Raw genomic sequence first — 18,832 nt, 5'->3', positions numbered from 1 at the left:
ATCATTATTTGTGTTTGCCGAAAATCACAATTTAAAGCAAGGATGGAAAGGTAAAATTGTGTGCCCTCACTCTAAATGCCAACTTACGCTGACTGCTCTAACCTAGCTCCCGCCCCGTTCAGTTTCATTTCTGCTCTCTGCCTCTCGCTTTTTACGCAGCTCTGATTTCTCTTAGCTGCACTCTTTACACTATCATTCCTTTCATGCCATTACCTCCTGCAAATTGCTGTTTAGTGTTGGTATTTGCTGTTGTAGCTAAAGCCACATTGCCATCACATCACTGGCATAATTTGATTAAAACAAAATGAATATGAATGTCCCATTGTTAATCAAGTTGTAGTCTCGCTGTAACCGGAATGTTGATGGCAGGCTACTTTTGTAAATAGTTTTTTTTTTTTTTTGAGTTTGACCTTTTTTTGTAAATAGTATGACTGCCTTCAGGTATCAGAGGAAAACTTACTAACATCGTCCGTCCACTCTTTAATTAAATGCGGATCCGGTAGGCGATGTCCACTTGTTAGAGTTAACTTATTTATGTAGCATTCTCGATCTTGTAACAACAATTGTTTGGCATAATCTGACAGCTCATAATGCCGGTCTATGGGCAGCGCCATTGTTTCTGAGTCCAGGCTGCGCGCGCATCCTGGCAACGGTCGGTTTATTTACAAACATGCGAAGGGGTCTATATCTAGGGTCCAAGATTGTAGCAAGAAAAAAACAGGGACTCTGTGTAGATGTGACTGAAACGCTGCTCTACGGCTTGCAGTAGGGTGCTCTTTGAAGTTTTAACTCCATGATCTGTTGCAACAGTCTTTTTTTTTAAACAGACGTTTCAAGGCTTCAATGGAGGGGATGACATCAGCTGCTGTGGCTGAGCTAATGTCTTTTGTCAGCTGTTCACAGGGGTCAAGAATAGTGAGCATGTTTTCAATTAAAGTCCACTGGTATGGGTTTATTAAAGCAGGTAACTCAAAATCTACTGCATATGCATGGATTAAAGTTTTCCGTCGCTACGATGGATTTCCGTCAACTGGGAGCGCTAAAGGTCAATAATGAGAGTGATGCAGATCCGAGGAAAAAAGGGGGGGTAGGCCCATAGGTCTGACACCGATGTGATTTAGAACTTCACCAAGCTGCTGTGATTGCCTGTTGTTGAACCCTTTCTTGTGCTATGTTTGAGTATATGTAAAGGAATAAGTTGTTGCGCTAGATAGGCATAAATAAATAAATACAGCCTCCGCTACTGTCTAGTCCCGGAGAGGCTCGGCGTAGGCAGCGAGCCACGGTGCTCGGCTTGAGTTTCGTTTCTGTCGGCGGCTCCAGCCCGACTTTGGACGCTCGTAACTCGGCCAGGGGAGGTCCCAGCCTCTCCAAACTTGGCAGCCAGCGACCTCTGCCCTCTCCCCAACGAACCAGTGCTGCCAGGGCAGGCCAGCCCCGCGCCTCGGGACGCGATTCACCCCGAGGCGAGCCGCGGCGCTCCGCATCAGTTTCCTTTTAACGGCGGCTCCACTGACGAAACAATCTGGCTGTCCTACTACTAGGCAACTACTTGCCTACTACTAATACTAGGCCTATTGTAGTAGTAATAATAATAATAATAATATTTGCCTATTGAAAGGCGATCAGGTGAAAAATCTAAACAGCCCTGTTGAAGCCGCAGCAAGATCTATGCTATTAAGCCTTTTGTAGGTTAAACAGGCTTCGGCAGACAACGTTCTGGAAAGGCTGTGTTTCTCTTAGGTTTGATTAGCCTACGATTTAATCTTTAAACATTATGGTTTCAGCAGTTCGCTTAAACATTGGAGGCTGCAGAGTCGGGCTGCAAGATTTCCCGACACTTGTTTAAGATGCCAAGCTTCATAGTAAGGAGAAAATAATTCCACAGTATTTAGTGCCTCGTCAGTCTCAAAAATTAATAGTGAAGGACCAACGCGAATTAAGTCCCCCCCCCAAAAAAAAACCAACATCTCGTAGGCCTATATTTTACATTTTCAAAAAAGTCTGGAATTGGAAGTCGGTCAGTGGAGTGTAATGAAGTGTCTCATTCACTAAGCACAAAAGGTCGGAAAACAGTGGAGAAAACAGCTATTGCTTAAATAGGCTACTAATGGTTTACATTAGTAATTTAATGTATGTGACAAATAAATTCATTGATTAAATAGATAAAGAAGCGAATACTCCGAAGCTCAAAATTCAGGAAAGTGGCTCCGGTGTCGCAAGTGCACAAGAACAGTTATTTGAAAGTTAACCTGATGAATTTGTGCGTGCGCGTGCGATTTCATGAAGAACCGGGACAATTGGCATTCGGTGAAAGATTCACACCTATGACTCATTCTATTCGCACGCGCCCTCTCGCCCACTGTTGCTTCGTTTTCCCGATTTACACGCGTGTCTGAAGATGGAGTTTTCAGAAATCTCCACTCTGCCCAGTTTTTGCAAAAGTAGCTGTTTTCAGTGACTGAAACCTCCGTATAGGTGTGAATGAGAGGTGCAACCGAATAAATAAATATGCGTCTTTTTAATCCGGCTACATGTAGGCTATCACTGCGCAAAGCCTCTAATGTTGAAATGGTAGTAATATTTGTTAAAATAATAGTAGGCTAATTTCCACATTAATTGGTAAAATGGCCCAAGGGATGTGATGGGGGGATGGCCGTTTGATAAGGGGGATGATTTTTATTTCAGAAGGGGGATGCCTCCCCCCACATCCCCCCTCAACTCGAGTACTGCATATAAGGCCATATTTCACCGGATATAGGCCCTTCGATTTCCATCACTAGAGCGCGTCAAATTACTTTCGGTTTTGCCAGCATGGACGCGCTTCTTTTAAATTAAGGCACAGATGTGTCAGACATCGACAAAACGGTAAAATATAAGTGGAGATGGGCTTGGCGAAATGAAATGGGCGATAATGGCAAGCTCCTGCTGCTGTGCCAAGGAAAAAGAAACAAAAACAGGCATCAGGTGTTGCCAAACTAGATGCCTTTGGCTTCACTGTGAAGAAGCAGAAAAAGTGAACTTTCACTTTACTTTTCTTGTTTCCTGGCTTTATTTCAACAGATCTTCTTATTTTTCTTTCTGTTCCACTCTTTTGAAAGCATGGTTCAAGTTCGACTGCACTTGCACTTTTCTCTGAACCACTGCTGTGCATTACTAAAGTACTGTTGAAATAAATTTGCACTTTGCGCTGAAAACTTGATGTTTCATCATGAATAGCCAGTAATGACAATGGTAAAGTCTTGCCTTAGCTTTAGTCATTGTTAACATTATGTAAATGTACTATAAGTAGGGGCCGAGGGGATAATGGACAACACAGTGTTTAAAATTTGACGCATCGCTGACGTGGTAGGGGCCAACGACATGGAGCTTTTTTTTTTTTTTTTTGCTTTAATCCATGCATATGCTGCAAGGGCTCGCTTCTGCTCCAACAAACTTCTCATTATGTAGAACGTGCTGGTCCATTTAGTGAGCACATCTTGTTGAAGCCTTGCCTCTTTCATGCCTAGTTGTTTCTGTAAGCTTTGAAGACGGGACATGGCGAGTTGGGAGTGTCTGAAGTGTCCTACTATCTTCCTGCCGATCGAAATACAGTCTGTGATGCTTCTTTGGCTCAGCACAGCCTCGTTTACAGTGAGCTGTAAAGTGTGTGCCATACAACCCAAGCTTGCAAGCCCACACTCCTCCATAGCCCTGGTCATGTTTCGTGCTTTATCCCTGAGCACAACATGCACTTGGTCTTTAGTTATACTCCACTGTGTAAGCATTGTATCAAAAGCTTGGCATATCATTTTTGCTGTATGCGAGCCAGGGCACTACTGTGCGTGCAGCATTGCTTTTTGCATGTTAAAATCTTGATCCGACCACTGAGCCGTTAAGCTTAGCATGCTGACCGGACTAACATCAGATGTCCATATGTCTGTGGTAAAACTTGCGTTTAGTCCATCCTTGGCGATCAAGTTGTGGATTTGTGTGGCAACGATGTCATAGAGAGCAGGGAGGGACACATCTGAGAAGAAGCGATGGCTTGGGATAGTGTAATGTGGCTCCAAATGTGCTATTAACTTGCAAAAACCCGGGTTCTCAACGACAGAAAAAGGCTGGTCGTCGAGCGCTATGAATTCCATCACTTTGTCATTGATGGCTTTAGCCTTTTCACTGTCTCTTGAAAAGTTTTTGCAGTTTTCAAATACCTGCTGAATGGGGACAACACTCCGTACTGCTGTTTTAGCTTTAGCGCCGCTAGCTGCTACCGTGGCTGCCTCGTATTCTTTCCACACCGCTTCGCTGCGATGACGAAGTGTTAAAACTTGAAGCCTTCTTTCCTTCTCTCGGAATCCTCGCTGAACATCGTTTACAAACAGCAATGCTGTTATCATCCTCTGCCACTAAAAAAACCAACCACACTAGTGAAGACATGTTTAGTTTAGTTAGTTAGTCTGGCACAGACGGGGCCAGGCTTTGGTCCTGCCAGTAAGGCGCGGTAGATGACATAAGGAGCGCATTATGGCCTGTTTTGGGGCTACGCGGCCTGCAAACAATTCCCCCAATTTCATTAATTTATCGGATCTTTTTATCGGATAAAATGTATATATTGGATCGATAAAATGACGTAATTTTCCCCCAAATCGGCCAGATAAATATCGTGCATCCCTAATTTATTTATAAAAGTGAGTTCAGTTGCACCAGTCCTCCTGGAGTGTGAGCCAAGGGTTGTTGGGAAAACCCGGGACGGGACATATCGCTCGGGCAGTGACCTCCCCGCAGTTGTTCCGTCCCGGATTTTAGTAATTGCCTGAGCCAAGCAGTAATGGCGGACTACACAGTATGGAGAGAATGAGTGAAGCAGCCGTCTGATTTCTGAACTGGATATTGCTGCCTCTCGTCCTTATGTGGAAGAAGCGAATGAACGGAGAACTGAACGAACAACTGAAAGTCAGATTGTTTTGAAACAATCGGCCACAAGATCGGCCTTCAAGAAGCGAGAACGCAGACGGCTAAGCTCCGACTCTCATTTGGATACAAAAACACTCGTGGTTTACCTGCATTTAGATTAATACATGTAACTTATATTGTGTGTTTAAGTGACCAGTATAAGATTATTTAATTTGCTTCAGAATGTGATTGTCTCAGTTCATCTGATTATTTAATTAGCCTTTTACGTTTTATCAGTGAAAATGCATGCATGTACAGTATGTTGCATAAGTTATAACACCCATCCTGTTTTAATGAGAGTCATCCCACAATCAATGAAGTCTTAGTTGAGCAAGTTGGTGACGATATTTCTTACTTTGACCATAAATTTTTATATGACTTTGGTCTATAGCTGTCAAAAGCTTTGGCCTTAAAACCGGTTCCCGCTGTGACATCATGCACTCAGGGCTGGCTGGCTCAGCGGGGCAGCTCCAATGCCAACTTTGCGATCGATTTTAACTCTCAAAAATATATTTTTAATTCCTATTTATGCAGCATACAAGAGTCAAAGATGGAGATACTATCCACTCAGAAAAGTATTTAAAAACGAATGGTTCTGCGTATCTGCTTTAAGGTCATTGTCCTGTTAGGTGTACTTCTGTTCCAGTCTCAAGTCTGAGAACAGACCGGAACAGGTTTTGTGCAAGGATTTTGCAGTCCCTGCTAATGAAACACATACCTGTAATATGATGCTACCACCACCGCGCTTCACACAGGAGGTAGTAGTTTGGGTTTCTGTCTATTCCAAGGGTAAAAATTTCAGCTTTGGTCTCATGATACCAGAGAACTACTCCCTACAGAGCTTCTCACCTCTGAGCTGTGGATCTCTCCAGCCCCTGCAGAGTCACCCTCTGGCTCTCGATTGCTTCCCTGAATAATTGTGACTTCCAGTGGGAACTGGTTGGACCACAAGAACTTCAGGGCTTTCACAGTAAAGTGGGGTGAAAACTATATTACCCCAACTTCAGTATTATAGGTTGTTTTTTTTATGTAGATTCATGACTGGTCCATTTCAATTCCAGGTTCTAACATAACATATATAAAATTAGGAGTGGGGGAGAAATACTTATTAGGGTGCATCAGTTGCCCTCAATTTCATAAAATCTGATGCATTTTTGTTTGGGTGTTCCTTTTCACCAATAAAGACATCCTGTAAAATTTTTTGACCATATTCAAAAGTCTAATGGTGGCACCATGAGGTTCATTTTTTGCCAAAAAACGCTTATTTTATGTTTTCGCGTAAAGCCTAGGTCACAACCGGCCGTACGTGCTCCTACGGCCGGTCTACGTGCAAAAAATGCAAGAAACGCACGGAGGGCGCGCGTGTGACGTGCTGATTTTCAAGCCGTAAACTGGCCGCAGAGGTTCTTTGTCATGTCAAACAAACTCTACAGGCGCTTACGTTTTTTTCAGGTTGCAAGACAAACTTACGGCCAATGTGCGTCTTTCTCCACATACAAAAAAAACGCAGCGATTTGGGAAACACCAAAAATCGCACGGCCAAAAAATCGTACGTCCGGTTGTGATCTAGGCGTAAGGTTTGAATCACAATGTTGGACTCCATTTATTGATTTCTTGTGAGCCAGAGATCATGTTAAGAATCTTTGCAAGGGATTGAGAAGCATTAATGTGGTTCATAATACATTTGTATTGTTTAAAAGTAGTTGAACAATGATTCAATGAACAGCTGAAACTCAAACTGTGCTTGATAATATATTTAGAATATGTACTAAAAATGTGTATCTAAGATATTTGGTATACTCTATAAGGTGCCATAATGTTTCATGAAAAGTGATCGAAATTTTGTCATAAAAGTCATAAAATAGCAGCTTTTTCCATAACTTTGAGCTCCTGGTGCCACCATTAAACTTTTGAATTTTGTCAAAATATTTCACCCAGTGTGTTTTCTTACCAAAAGCAACATAAAAACAAAAATGCTTCATGATCGGAGGAACTTTTCATTTTTAGGGGGCAACTGATGCACCCTAATACTTACGCAAGCCACTGTACATACATTTTAATCCAAGCATACAATTTTGTGATTATTAGGCTTTGGAGTTTTTCCTGAGAGCTGAGAAAGGTACAGTACTGACATCTTAAAGCTTATTTACCCAGCAGTATTTTACCACCATCCAGGGTTCAAGTGCTTTTTATCTTCTTCTATTTCAGTGGACCCAAATTTCTATAGCATGAATCTTTTGATGCTTGGGAAGACGTACATGATGCTCCAGGACCAGGAGAAAGCTGTTCTTTGGCTTAACAAAGCACGAGACTATCCTGCTATTACAGAAGAGGATAAACAGGTTCGAACACCCATGAGAGTCAAAATTTTTTTTGACATGCCACAGATGCTGAATTCATGAATCTGATTAGTCAGAAGGAAGCAATTCATTTTCTATAATAGCAGGTCTGACAGTAGCGCCAACTGTAACTTCAGACCGCAGGCTTATATTAATGTGGTTATTCTAATGTTTGTTTCTATTGTAACAGCTCATTCACAGGGACATGTGTTGTAATGAACTGATGGGGTGAAGTTTACGATTCGGAGACAGTAATTTCACAGCAAGATAGAGACGGTGACTAAAGGTCACAGTAATTTGCGCTAGCTGTTACAAACTGGAATGTCTGGGCACCGTACCCTATAGATCCAGAACGACAGTGAGGAAAAATTGTGCGTTGCTGCCCTGAGCAAAATAAAAACTGATTGGAACAAAAAAAAAAAAAAAACGTGTTTCTCATGGATCGTTTTGGTTTGGTGATCCAGGTCACCTCACGTTGCTATGACTTTTGGTGGTGATCTGGACCTCATCTCATGAATGAGATGAGATCCAGATCACCACCAAAAGTCATAGCAACGTAATTCAGCCCAGAGGTATTCTTCATATGAAATTTGATGACTGGGTGAAAACGGAGGGAGAAATGGCCTCCGAGAAACATTAGGATAAGAACAATAACGTGTTGCTAGGCAAAACAATGTGCAGGTCAGCCTCAGTTCAGAGGTTTCAGTTTCGAAAACTAAGAGTAGAGTAATATAAAGTACAGACAGGGCGGCACGGTGATGTAGTGGTTAGCGCTGTCGCCTCACAGCAAGAAGGTCCGGGTTCGAGCCCCGTGGCCGGCGAGGGCCTTTCTGTGTGGAGTTTGTATGTTCTCCCCGTGTCCGCGTGGGTTTCCTCCGGGTGCTCCGGTTTCCCCCACAGTCCAAAGACATGCAGGTTAGGTTAACTGGTGACTCTAAATTGACCGTAGGTGTGAATGTGAGTGTGAATGGTTGTCTGTGTCTATGTGTCAGCCCTGTGATGACCTGGCGACTTGTCCAGGGTGTACCCCGCCTTTCACCCGTAGTCAGCTGGGATAGACTCCAGCTTGCCTGCGACCCTGTAGAAGGATAAAGCGGCTACGGATAATGAGATGAAAGTACAGACAGTGGAAGCTCAGTGGAACGTGCTTTCCTGCTGTAATAAGCATAAACATATCTGAAAGCAATTTCTTTAGTCTAGTCCATTTATTTATAATTTATACTTGTAGTCGTAAATCATCAGTGGGGTTTAAGTGGGCATGGCCAAAACCCCTTCCTTTGCGTTTGTAAACGAACCAAGAAACCAACTAATGACAGCAGTGCATGCAAATGAAGCAGATAGTGACCCAATCAGTGTGTTTGTGGGCGGAGTCTTTCCAAGGCAGCACTCCTGCAGTCTGAGCTCAAAGCTGCTTTTTCTTTTTTTAAACTTTTTGGCCAGATGACCCCCAAAATTTGAGGTTCTATTTGAGACCAATGCCCATCTATCCTGAAAGTTTCATGAAGATTGTTATGGGAAAAACTGCTGGGCCAATGTTTTACAAACAAACAAAAACCCGACCGAAAGCAATACCTCACCCCTGGTGGACTCAATCCTGGGCAAGGAGATGATGATGATTATTATGACAATGACAACACCTAGATAGACACTGAATAAAGTCAGTGATTTGTACTAACTGACCTGAAAAAAAAAAAAAATCATAAATTAAGTGACGGGGGGGGAATCCCATTTTTCATGGATCATTCCGGATCAGTGATCCAGATCACCACCAAAAGTCACAGCAACGTACTTCAGCCCAGAGGTATTCATGTGAAATTTGTTGAGGACTGGGTGAAAACTGAGGGAGAAATAATGTCCTAAAAACATTAGGAGAATAATAAACACAAATTAATTATGGAAGAAGTCTGCAGTAGTTACACTTTTCCACCATGACAGCAGAGTTTGCGCCACATGGTTTCTCTAGAAGGTGCGTTTTTATTTATTAACTGGTAATGCAGTGAATGTATGTTTATAGCTGCTATAACGTACAGTAGTGATAACAGGAACTACTTCATCTCTAACAGTCCACAACAATAAATGTAACTACGTAAACTACAGTTTTTAAATTGTTGGCAAATTGCTGTGCTATAAGAGGAATAAACACTTCTGCTCAGTGAAATAATCCACTTCAGGGAGTTTTCTTCTGTTGATCATTTTCCTGGAACAGCATGCCCCTAAATGTTTTATTCCTTGCTTAAACGCATTCCCATTGATTTTTTTTTTCCCTCTCTTACAATCAGTTTTCCCATTTTGTTTCCCCAACAGGTTCACAAAGAAGCACTTGATCTGCTCAAGAAGCTCAAAGGCTGATGGAAGGAAACATCTGTGTCAACAAATCTAATGCCTTATTTTATTTCTATTGCAATAACTAACAGGGAACAAGGAACTTTAATATTAGTGTCGTGTTCAAAATAAGCTTGTGTTGTAGACATGTAATAAATTAGTGATTTGAATTGCACTGAAGGTAATTTGACATTGCCTGAACGATTATCCTATGATTTGAAAGTTTAGAAAAATAGGTTTATTAAATATGGTTCTTATCTCCGAGACAATGAAGTTATTTGCTGAAGGCAAAGTGAACATTAGCGAATAATAACAGATGAAGTCCGTTATTATTCACTGAGCCTGAGGCAGATAATTGTTAGTATAAATACACAGGTGATTTAAAAAAAAAAAAAATTCAGACTTTAATACATTTGCATGCCGTTTTTAAAGGCGCGGCTCAGACCAGTCACTTATCTATGCCGCGTCACATAAAATACTTTTATCGATTTCAAAAAATAAATCACAATTCCACCTTACCTTTGAATAGTTTTAGACCAAACTTCGTAGCATCTTTAGGAACAGCATTATCTTTTGTAACATGTAATTCTTCCTCACTTACGGTGACAAAGCGATTGGCCGCTGAGTCACTCGAGCCGATTATCGAGAAAGTCCGAAGTTCTCGACCAATCAACGCGCTCAATTTTCTATAGTCACCTGCGTATTTCTACTAAGAAAGGATTAATGGTATCATAACATGCTGTTTATTCTCTTTAATGGATTACTGAATAAATTTCTTTGAAATTATTGGGTTTTTATATGTAATTTTTATATATATTTAATATATTAATACATGTATTTTATGCATATTTAAAAATTATATATAGAATTATATTCACTTGAAAGTTTGTGAACCCTTTAGAATTTTCTATATTTCTGCATAAATATGACCTAAAACATCATCAGATTTTCACACAAGTCCTAAAAGTAGATAAAGAGAACCCAGTTAAACAAATGAGACAAAAATATTATACTTGGTCATTTATTTATTGAGGAAAATGATCCAATATTACATATCTGTGAGTGGCAAAAGTATGTGAACCTCTAGGATTAGCAGTTAATTTGAAGGTGAAATTAGAGTCAGGTGGTTTCAATCAATGGGATGACAATCAGGTGTGAGTGGGCACCCTGTTTTATTTAAAGAACAGGGATCTATCAAAGTCTGATCTTCACAACACATGTTTGTGGAAGTGTATCATGGCACGAACAAAGGAGATTTCTGAGGACCTCAGACAAAGCGTTGTTGATGCTCATCAGGCTGGAAAAGGTTACAAAACCATCTCTAAAGAGTTTGGACTCCACCAATCCACAGTCAGACAGATTGTGTACAAATGGAGGAAATAGAAGACCATTGTTACCCTCCCCAGGAGTGGTCGACCAAAGATGATCACTCCAAGAGCAAGGTGTGTAATAGGCGGCGAGGTCACAAAGGACCCCAGGATAACTTCTAAGCAACTGAAGGCCTCTCTTACATTGGCTAATGTTAATGTTCATGAGTCCACCATCAGGAGAACACTGAACAACAATGGTGTGCATGGCAGGGTTGTAAGGAGAAAGCCACTGCTCTCCAAAAAGAACATTGCTGCTCGTCTGTAGTTTGCTAAAGATCATGTGGACAAGCCAGAAGGCTATTGGAAAAATGGACGGATGAGACCAAAATAGAACTTTTTGCTTTAAATGAGAAGTGTTATGTTTGGAGAAAGGAAAAAACTGCATTCCAGCATAAGAACCTTATCCCATCTGTGAAACATGGTGGTGGTGGTAGTATCATGGTTTGGGCCTGTTTTGCTGCATCTGGGCCAGGATGGCTTGCCATCATTGATGGAACAATGAATTCTGAATTATACCAGCGAATTCTAAAGGAAAATATCAGGACATCTGTCTATGAACTGAATCTCAAGAGAAGGTGGGTCATGCAGCAAGACAACGACCCTAAGCACACAAGTTGTTCTACCAAAGAATGGTTAAAGAAGAATAAAGTTAATGTTTTGGAATGGCCAAGTCAAAGTCCTGACCTTAATCCAATGGAAATGTTGTGGAAGGACCTGAAGCGAGCAGTTCATGTGAGGAAACCCACCAACATCCCAGAGCTGAAGCTGTTCTGTACGGAGGAATGGGCTAAAATTCCTCCAAGCCGGTGTGCAGGACTGATCAACAGTTTCCGGAAACGTTTAGTTGCAGTTATTGCTGCACAAGGGGGTCACACCAGATACTGAAAGCAAAGGTTCACATACTTTTGCCACTCGCATATGTAATATTGGATCATTTTCCTCAATAAATAAATGACCAAGTATAATATTTTTTGTCTCATTTGTTTAACTGGGTTCTCTTTATCTACTTTTAGGACTTGTGTGAAAATCTGATGTTGTTTTAGGTCATATTTATGCAGAAATATAGAAAATTCTAAAGGGTTCACAAACTTTCAAACACCACTGTCGGAACACTGCTTCTTAAGCACTTTGATACCTTTCTATCCCACAGGACTGTTGAATGCTCATATATTAAGATAGCGATGATTAGAAAATTAATCACAGCAGCCATGACAGCATCTCTAGCTGTAATATGAACCTGGGATTTGAATTAATACACTCACTCACTGATACATTAACATTTCTTTACCAAACCCTCAATCATAGAGATCCGTATGCCGTAGGGTATATCATTTAAGCCTAATAAAAACACATGGACTAAAAACGCACTTATTTCACAAAGAAAAATGATCATGATTATTGATAGGGCGAAGTTTTCTGAAAGGAGACATTTATTTGTTTGACATTTTACACAGAGGAGTCTCCAGCATCAGTGCTTCGTAAATGATCAGTAGGTTTTCCGCCACAGGAGAGTCTTCAGGTCAGAGGATTTTACGATTTATGGGCAAGCTGTGTTTTTGTTTTATTAACTTCAAGAGAGACAACTAACTCGTCTCGTGGATGTTCACTACATTAGTAACTACAGTTGGTTAAAAATCAGGACGTTCAATGATTGATTGATTAAATTAAAAAAAACTGCAATCCTTGGCAAATCACACAACAGTTATGGATGTGATGCGATAGAAAAGTAAATGAATCACTTAATCAAACCCTGGGTGGGAGCAGTAACTCTACTTCTACAAAATCATCATGCCTAAGTGTTTTATTCCTTCCTTAGACACTTTCCCCCCCAAATTGAGTGGACAGTTTGTTCAGACGGAAGCACAGTGCCACAGTGATGAGGTCTACTTGCTGTTGCGTAAGCCACTGGATGTCGAGACAAAGTGCTCCAGGTCCATGTGAAATACACATCCCGTTCATTATTATACACAACTAATTAATGAATGCACTGAACTTGTCCAAGAGTGATGAGGAATTTTACTATAATGATCGGATCATAAACACAACAGTAGCAGCTCGCTGACAAACTCACTCATTGAAGTGGACACAACTTCTCCCTGCTCTCGTAATGTGGCAGAAAGCACCAGAGGCAGATTTTGGTAGGTTTCACATTTCAAAAAGAAAAGGAAAAAAAATGTATACTGTATATTAATGGACAATTAAAAAAAAAAAAAAAATTAAAACAGCGTGTAGGATTCAAGTCTCAGGGTTAGCTGTGAAACATGTTCATGCATCATTTCATGGGAAAGAAGAAGAAGAAGAAAAAAAAAAAAGACATACCAGACAACCACACACACCTGGGGTAAGGAAATGATTTACGTGCTGATGAGATTTCAACTGCTTACAAATGTTATGCAAAAAAAAAAAAAAAAAAAAAACACGCAACATATCTTCCTAGCCAAATACTACACACAACAAGGGGGAAAAAAAAAAAGTTTAAAATCTATGCATTTGCTTAAATAGAAAGTGTCTTTATTTCTAATGCACAATTAACCACATACTGGCATTTCAGTTTCTTTTAAAATGAGGGTACATTGGAATTTTTTTTTTTTTAAATGGCCACACCTCATCCATCAAATCTGAACATGGTTGTTTAGCTACATCATTTAGTTTCAAGCTTCACACTCAAGTCTAAAATGTTCGGTGCTGCCGATTGTAGCTGTTCACTATCTATTCACCTCGTCAACGAAGAAGAAATTAATGAAAAGAATCAAAGGTAAAATGAGTAGCGCTCTGAAAGCCTGGCGTTGAAGATTCAGAAGGCTTTAGATGCTGATTTATCCATCTTCTACTGCCCGTTCTCGCACGCTTCAACTGGACGACAGGTAGACGTCAACAAACCCACAGCTATTGGCCTTGGAGAGCAAGTGCATGGTGGTCAGGGTTGATTTGAGCTTTAAAGGAAGAGTCCATCCTGAAACATGCATCCTGTTGGGCTGCGATGCAGTTTTCATTATTTCTGGAAGAAGTCTGAAGTCGTCTGCTGCACTGTCATCACACAGGGACAATACTACTCCGTTTAAAGCATTTCTTTTTCTGGCTGCTCCCATTAGGGGTCGCTACAGTGGATCATCATGAACCACATACTTCCTGACGCAACCCTCGCCAATCTATCCGGGCTTGGTGCAACCCCAGTGGCTGGGTATTTTACCTAATCTGCATGTGTTTGAACTGTGGAGGAACAACATGCAAACTCCACCACACAGGCCATGAGGTTCAAACCCAGAACCTTCTTACCGTGAGGCAACAGTGCTAACCACTACACCGCCGTGCCGCGTAAAAAATGAAATTCTCAAAAGGGATAAAGCTTCAGTTTTGGCGGTTAGCTTCTTAAAATGAAAGCGCAAGAGCATCTCTCTCTCACCATTTTCCAGCGACGTTCAACATCATAGTAACGATGGAGAAGTAGTGAGATGCTGCTGCAAACGTTGGATTTAAAGTCTCAGAATGCAGCACAGCGAAGACTTAGCTTGGCTAGTTCACGATCTACACAGGGGTGATAGCGTTCCGGCGCCGCACCGGATTTCCGGCGTGCCGTGGCTGGGGAAAAAAAAAAAAAAAAAAAAATCTAGTTCGCCCATTGTCCTGTGTCATTCTGAGATGCGCAGATAGACAGTAAAGGGAATTCGGAATTCCCTTTACTGTCTATCTGCGCATCTCAGAATGACACAGGACAATGGGCGAACTAGATTTTTTTTTTTCCCCAGCCACGGTACGCCGGAAATCCGGCGCGGCGCCGGAACGCTATCACCCCTGTCTACGAGATGGTGTTGCTGGTGGTATCGAGCACAAAAATCGAAGCTTTGGAAACGTACAGATGACGAGGTGAGCGAGCCGGACAGAGTAAAGGACTAAAGTGCCGCTGCATCGCTCTCTTTAGGAAGAGATGAAGCGAGGGATAAATCCCACTGGCGCTGCTTCCACTTCCCAATTTAGGAAAAACAGCAACATATTGATGAAAAAGTACGTCAACTTGGGATTTCATGACAAAATAAATCTTGGATTATATGATAAAGATGATTATTATCCATACAGGACACTTTTTCGATGGAATAAACACGTGTTCCATTCCCTTCCATTCATTTGGTTTGATAGCGTGCAATATTGTTAGCATATCGCTTATCCTACGTGTATTACGTCACTCTACCCAACGAAGGAGCGTTGAATATGGTTTACGATGTTGCATGGTTGTCAAGACAACATGACGTCACGCTTTGGAGACATAAAACTTCCGCTCTAGCTAGCGAGCGAACGTGACGATTTGTAAACGAACAAGGCCGCCTGGTTCGCTTCGTTAAATATGGAAGATTGAGAGAATTTTGAAAGAGAAAGACGCGTTGAAGGAATGTGCATGTATAATCATGGCTTTTTTAAAATGATATAGATATATCCCATTCAGCTTGCATGATACTGAATGAGTCGAAGATGAATGGAATATGTCGGATAGATCACGAAAAAAAGCCAGCCGATATTATTTAAACGTCTTTGTGGTAGGAAAGCTATGGCCTAATGGTCAGAGAAGCAGCTTTGGGACCAAAAGATTGCTGGTTTGATTCCCTGGGCCAGCAGGAACGGCTGAAGTGCCCTTGAGCGAGGCAGCTAACCCCTAACTGCTCTCCAGGCTGCTCTGAGTAAGTTGTACGCCACTTGGGATGAGAGCGTCTGCTAAATGCCCGTCATGTAATATGCAAATCATTCAGGGTGGACTTTTCCTTTAATATTTCAAATGCTCACACAGTGATTTATTGCCACAGTGAACTTCATCCAAATCACCACGGGGACTCGGACACGTTTTGCGATTCTCTCAGCCACAGGGATTCGTTTCGGTCAAATCTATAACTCACGACTGTTGCTGCTTTAGAGAAACCTGGTCAAACTTAAACAGCGACTTTATTCCTAAACACCAAGTGCACAATGGTGGATGGTTTCGGTGCAGCAGTAGTTTCACTCATCCTATCTTTTCTAAACATGCTCACAAAATCTCACTTCTGTCTCCGCAGTAGTCTACGATCGATCTAGAGAGCCCTCGGTGTAAATGAACAGCCAGGACATGCAGTGAGCGAGCAGATCATCCTTTCCCTGGGAACTCCTATCTACGAAAGTGTGCAGCAGCTGAGGAGAAAGAGAGAGGGGGGGAAAAAATAATAATAATAAAAAATACTTTTGGTCTAAAGTGACAACTGCAATACTGTAAGTTTTTGGATGATATGCCACATAGATTATGGATTTACTGCATGGAGATTGGTTTATTCTGGGGAGAAGGTTGATCTCTGCAGACAGCCATGCAACCGCGGCACAAACAAGATTTAAAAAAATAAAAATAATAATAATAAAATAAGGTTGGGGGGGGGGGGGGGGGGGGGGAGAGAGCAAGAGAGAGAAAAACAAAAAGAGGCACCGGATTGAACACTACAATCATTCTTTAAGAGCTCTATAAAACTAGAGCTGTAGTTATGGTTTAATTATAAAATCCTCTCTGATTTTGTCAATCCCCTTAAAAAAAAAAAAAATTAAAAACAAACCAACCAAAAAAAAAAAACAAAACAATAACCATTATTGTATTTAGATTTCTGCTTTTAAAAGATAAGAAAAAAAAAAAAAGCTAAAATGCTTGCATAATCATGGGGAATAATGTTATGGAGATTGCTAAATGAGGTTTCGGATTAAGATTTGGTTTAAAATGACAAAATAGCTTATGTACATAGATAGTTCTCTGTGCAATTTTCTTGTTTGTGTGAGTGTGTGTATTTTTATTTTATTTTTTTTTTTAATTATCCCCGTTCTGCTGGACGTGCTGCTGCAGACAGGACAGTTCTCTACTCTTGTCCGAATCCTTCGGTTTCCTCGATCGCGAAAAGGAGCTTCTCTTTTAACTGTTCGAAGCTTTTGTACGGGGGCAAATCCAGGCGATTAAAGCTGTACAAAAAAAGTCAGAAAGCACAAAAAAGTATAAATATCACATGGATGAGAGCACAAACGTGGATCATCATGATGTATAGAGGTCTAACAGAAGAAGTTTTCACCATGTGTGACTCCGGGGAAGCCAGGTCTCCTTGCCGACTTTCTCGATGCAGAATTTCTGAGGTCCGTTACTCCCTGTTAAACATCAGATAGTTAATATTAAATACAGAGATGGACAGTAATGAAGTACATTTACTTGAGTTCTGTACTTGGAGTTATTTTCAGCAACTTCACTACATTTGAAAGGCAAATATCGTACTTTTCACTCCACTACATTTCTATCAAGGTCCTCGTTACTCTGAAGCGGCTTTCCAAGTGGATGTTTTTTTTCTTTTCTTTTCTAAAACGTGATGGTTTCTTTGCAGGTGACACTGAGACAGCCAATCAGTAATCACTAGGGTCACGTCACGTCCATAGACTGGATAAAATCAAGATCAGTGATTTCTCTGCAGTGTTATTTAACACGATCGGTTGATGGTAGAATGGAAGGAGGCGGTTCTTCTGGGGAACGCAAGCACCCAGGGCTATACCTAGAACCCAAGTTTCAGTTTTCTGAAAGGATTAAAGATTTGTTTTGTTTTAAAAGTTTGCCGAAAACAAACCACATCACGGCCTACAAAAACTCGCCGTCCAATCTGCAGAAGCATATTGAGGTCTATAAACGTTTTATTCCAAGAGAAAGCTTGCAGTGAAGTTGTCTGTGCTTTTAGAGCTAGCGATAGCGTTGCAATAGCTATGCAGTCTGGTTAGTCAAATGACTTTCTATGGATTTGCCCGCCAAGTTGCCGTAGCCTTGTCCACGGCTAACGTTAACGCATAGCTAGTTAACTTGGACACTCCGTTAGTTCGCATATAAAAACGGAGTCACGCTAACATGAATAACGTTAACTTATCTGAAGTCCTTTCAGAAAGATGTTTTAGCATAATCTTGCCAAATAAACAATGTAGAAATCTTTTTCTCGTAACGTTAGCTACTCAATGATTTCGAGTTTGAAGAGAGTTTGCTAGCATGTCATTCACTGAGCTTAACGTTAAACCACCATGATTTCACAAGCAGATTCATATGTGCATGAATACACGAGACCTGTGAGATGGACAGTATTGTACTAGTCAGTCACAACAAATTGTTGGAATTTTTTTTATTTATGTCGTCAGATGATGGTCTTGCATTTTTTTTTCATCTTGCTTAAAGCAGTGTTACTGTTGGGCAGTTATTAAGCCCGAACGCAAGCACCCAGGGCTATACCTAGAACCCATGTTTCAGTTTTCTGAAAGGATTAAAGATTTGTTTTGTTTTAAAAGTTTGCCGAAAACAAACCACATCACGGCCTACAAAAACTCGCCGTCCAACCTGCAGAAGCATATTGAGGTATATAAACGTTTTATTCCGAGAGAAAGCTTGCAGTGAAGTTGTCTGTGCTTTTAGAGTTAGCGATAGCGTTGCAATAGCTATGCAGTCTGGTTAGTCAAATGACTTTCTATGGATTTGCCCGCCAAGTTGCCGTAGCCTTGTCCACGGCTAACATTAACGCATAGCTAGTTAACTTGGACACTCCGTTAGTTCGCATGTAAAAACGGAGTCACGCTAACATGAATAACGTTAACTTATCTGAAGTCCTTTCAGAAAGATGTTTTAGCATAATCTTGCCAAATAAACAATGTAGAAATCTTTTTCTCGTAACGTTAGCTACCCAATGATTTCGAGTTTGAAGAGAGTTTGCTAGCATGTCATTCACTGAGCTTAACGTTAAACCACCATGATTCCACAAGCAGATTCATATGTGCATGAATACACGAGACCTGTGAGATGGACAGTATTGTACTAGTCAGTCACAACAAATTGTTGGAATTTTTTATTTATGTCAT

General features: G+C 41.0%; 2 protein-coding genes across 3 annotated transcripts in view; one reads left to right on the top strand and one right to left on the bottom strand.

Moving 5' to 3' along the window:
• rmdn1 (regulator of microtubule dynamics 1) overlaps positions 1 to 10,382 on the top strand; it is a 38,712-nt gene extending 28,330 nt beyond the window's left edge. Inside the window, exons 8-10 of the mRNA XM_060922509.1 lie at positions 7,024 to 7,054; positions 7,144 to 7,277; positions 9,579 to 10,382. Of these exons, the coding sequence (XP_060778492.1) occupies positions 7,024 to 7,054; positions 7,144 to 7,277; positions 9,579 to 9,623 (210 nt within the window). The 3' untranslated portion in view covers positions 9,624 to 10,382. The remainder of the gene's footprint in view (positions 1 to 7,023; positions 7,055 to 7,143; positions 7,278 to 9,578) is intronic.
• Positions 10,383 to 16,355: 5,973 nt separating this feature from the next.
• The window catches only part of LOC132887113 (NEDD4-like E3 ubiquitin-protein ligase WWP1), an 84,392-nt gene continuing 81,915 nt past the window's right edge, over positions 16,356 to 18,832 (bottom strand). For both annotated transcript variants that reach the window (XM_060922496.1, XM_060922497.1), the window contains exons 23-24: positions 17,029 to 17,101; positions 16,356 to 16,921 (exon numbers count right to left, since the gene is read on the bottom strand). In XM_060922496.1, the coding sequence (XP_060778479.1) occupies positions 16,822 to 16,921; positions 17,029 to 17,101 (173 nt within the window). In that variant the 3' untranslated portion in view covers positions 16,356 to 16,821. The remainder of the gene's footprint in view (positions 16,922 to 17,028; positions 17,102 to 18,832) is intronic.

The sequence above is a fragment of the Neoarius graeffei genome, chromosome 5, assembly GCF_027579695.1.
Source record: "Neoarius graeffei isolate fNeoGra1 chromosome 5, fNeoGra1.pri, whole genome shotgun sequence".
NCBI classification, from domain to species: domain Eukaryota; kingdom Metazoa; phylum Chordata; class Actinopteri; order Siluriformes; family Ariidae; genus Neoarius; species Neoarius graeffei.
Note: the sequence above shows the minus strand (reverse complement) of the source record. Positions and strands in the feature narration are given on the sequence as shown.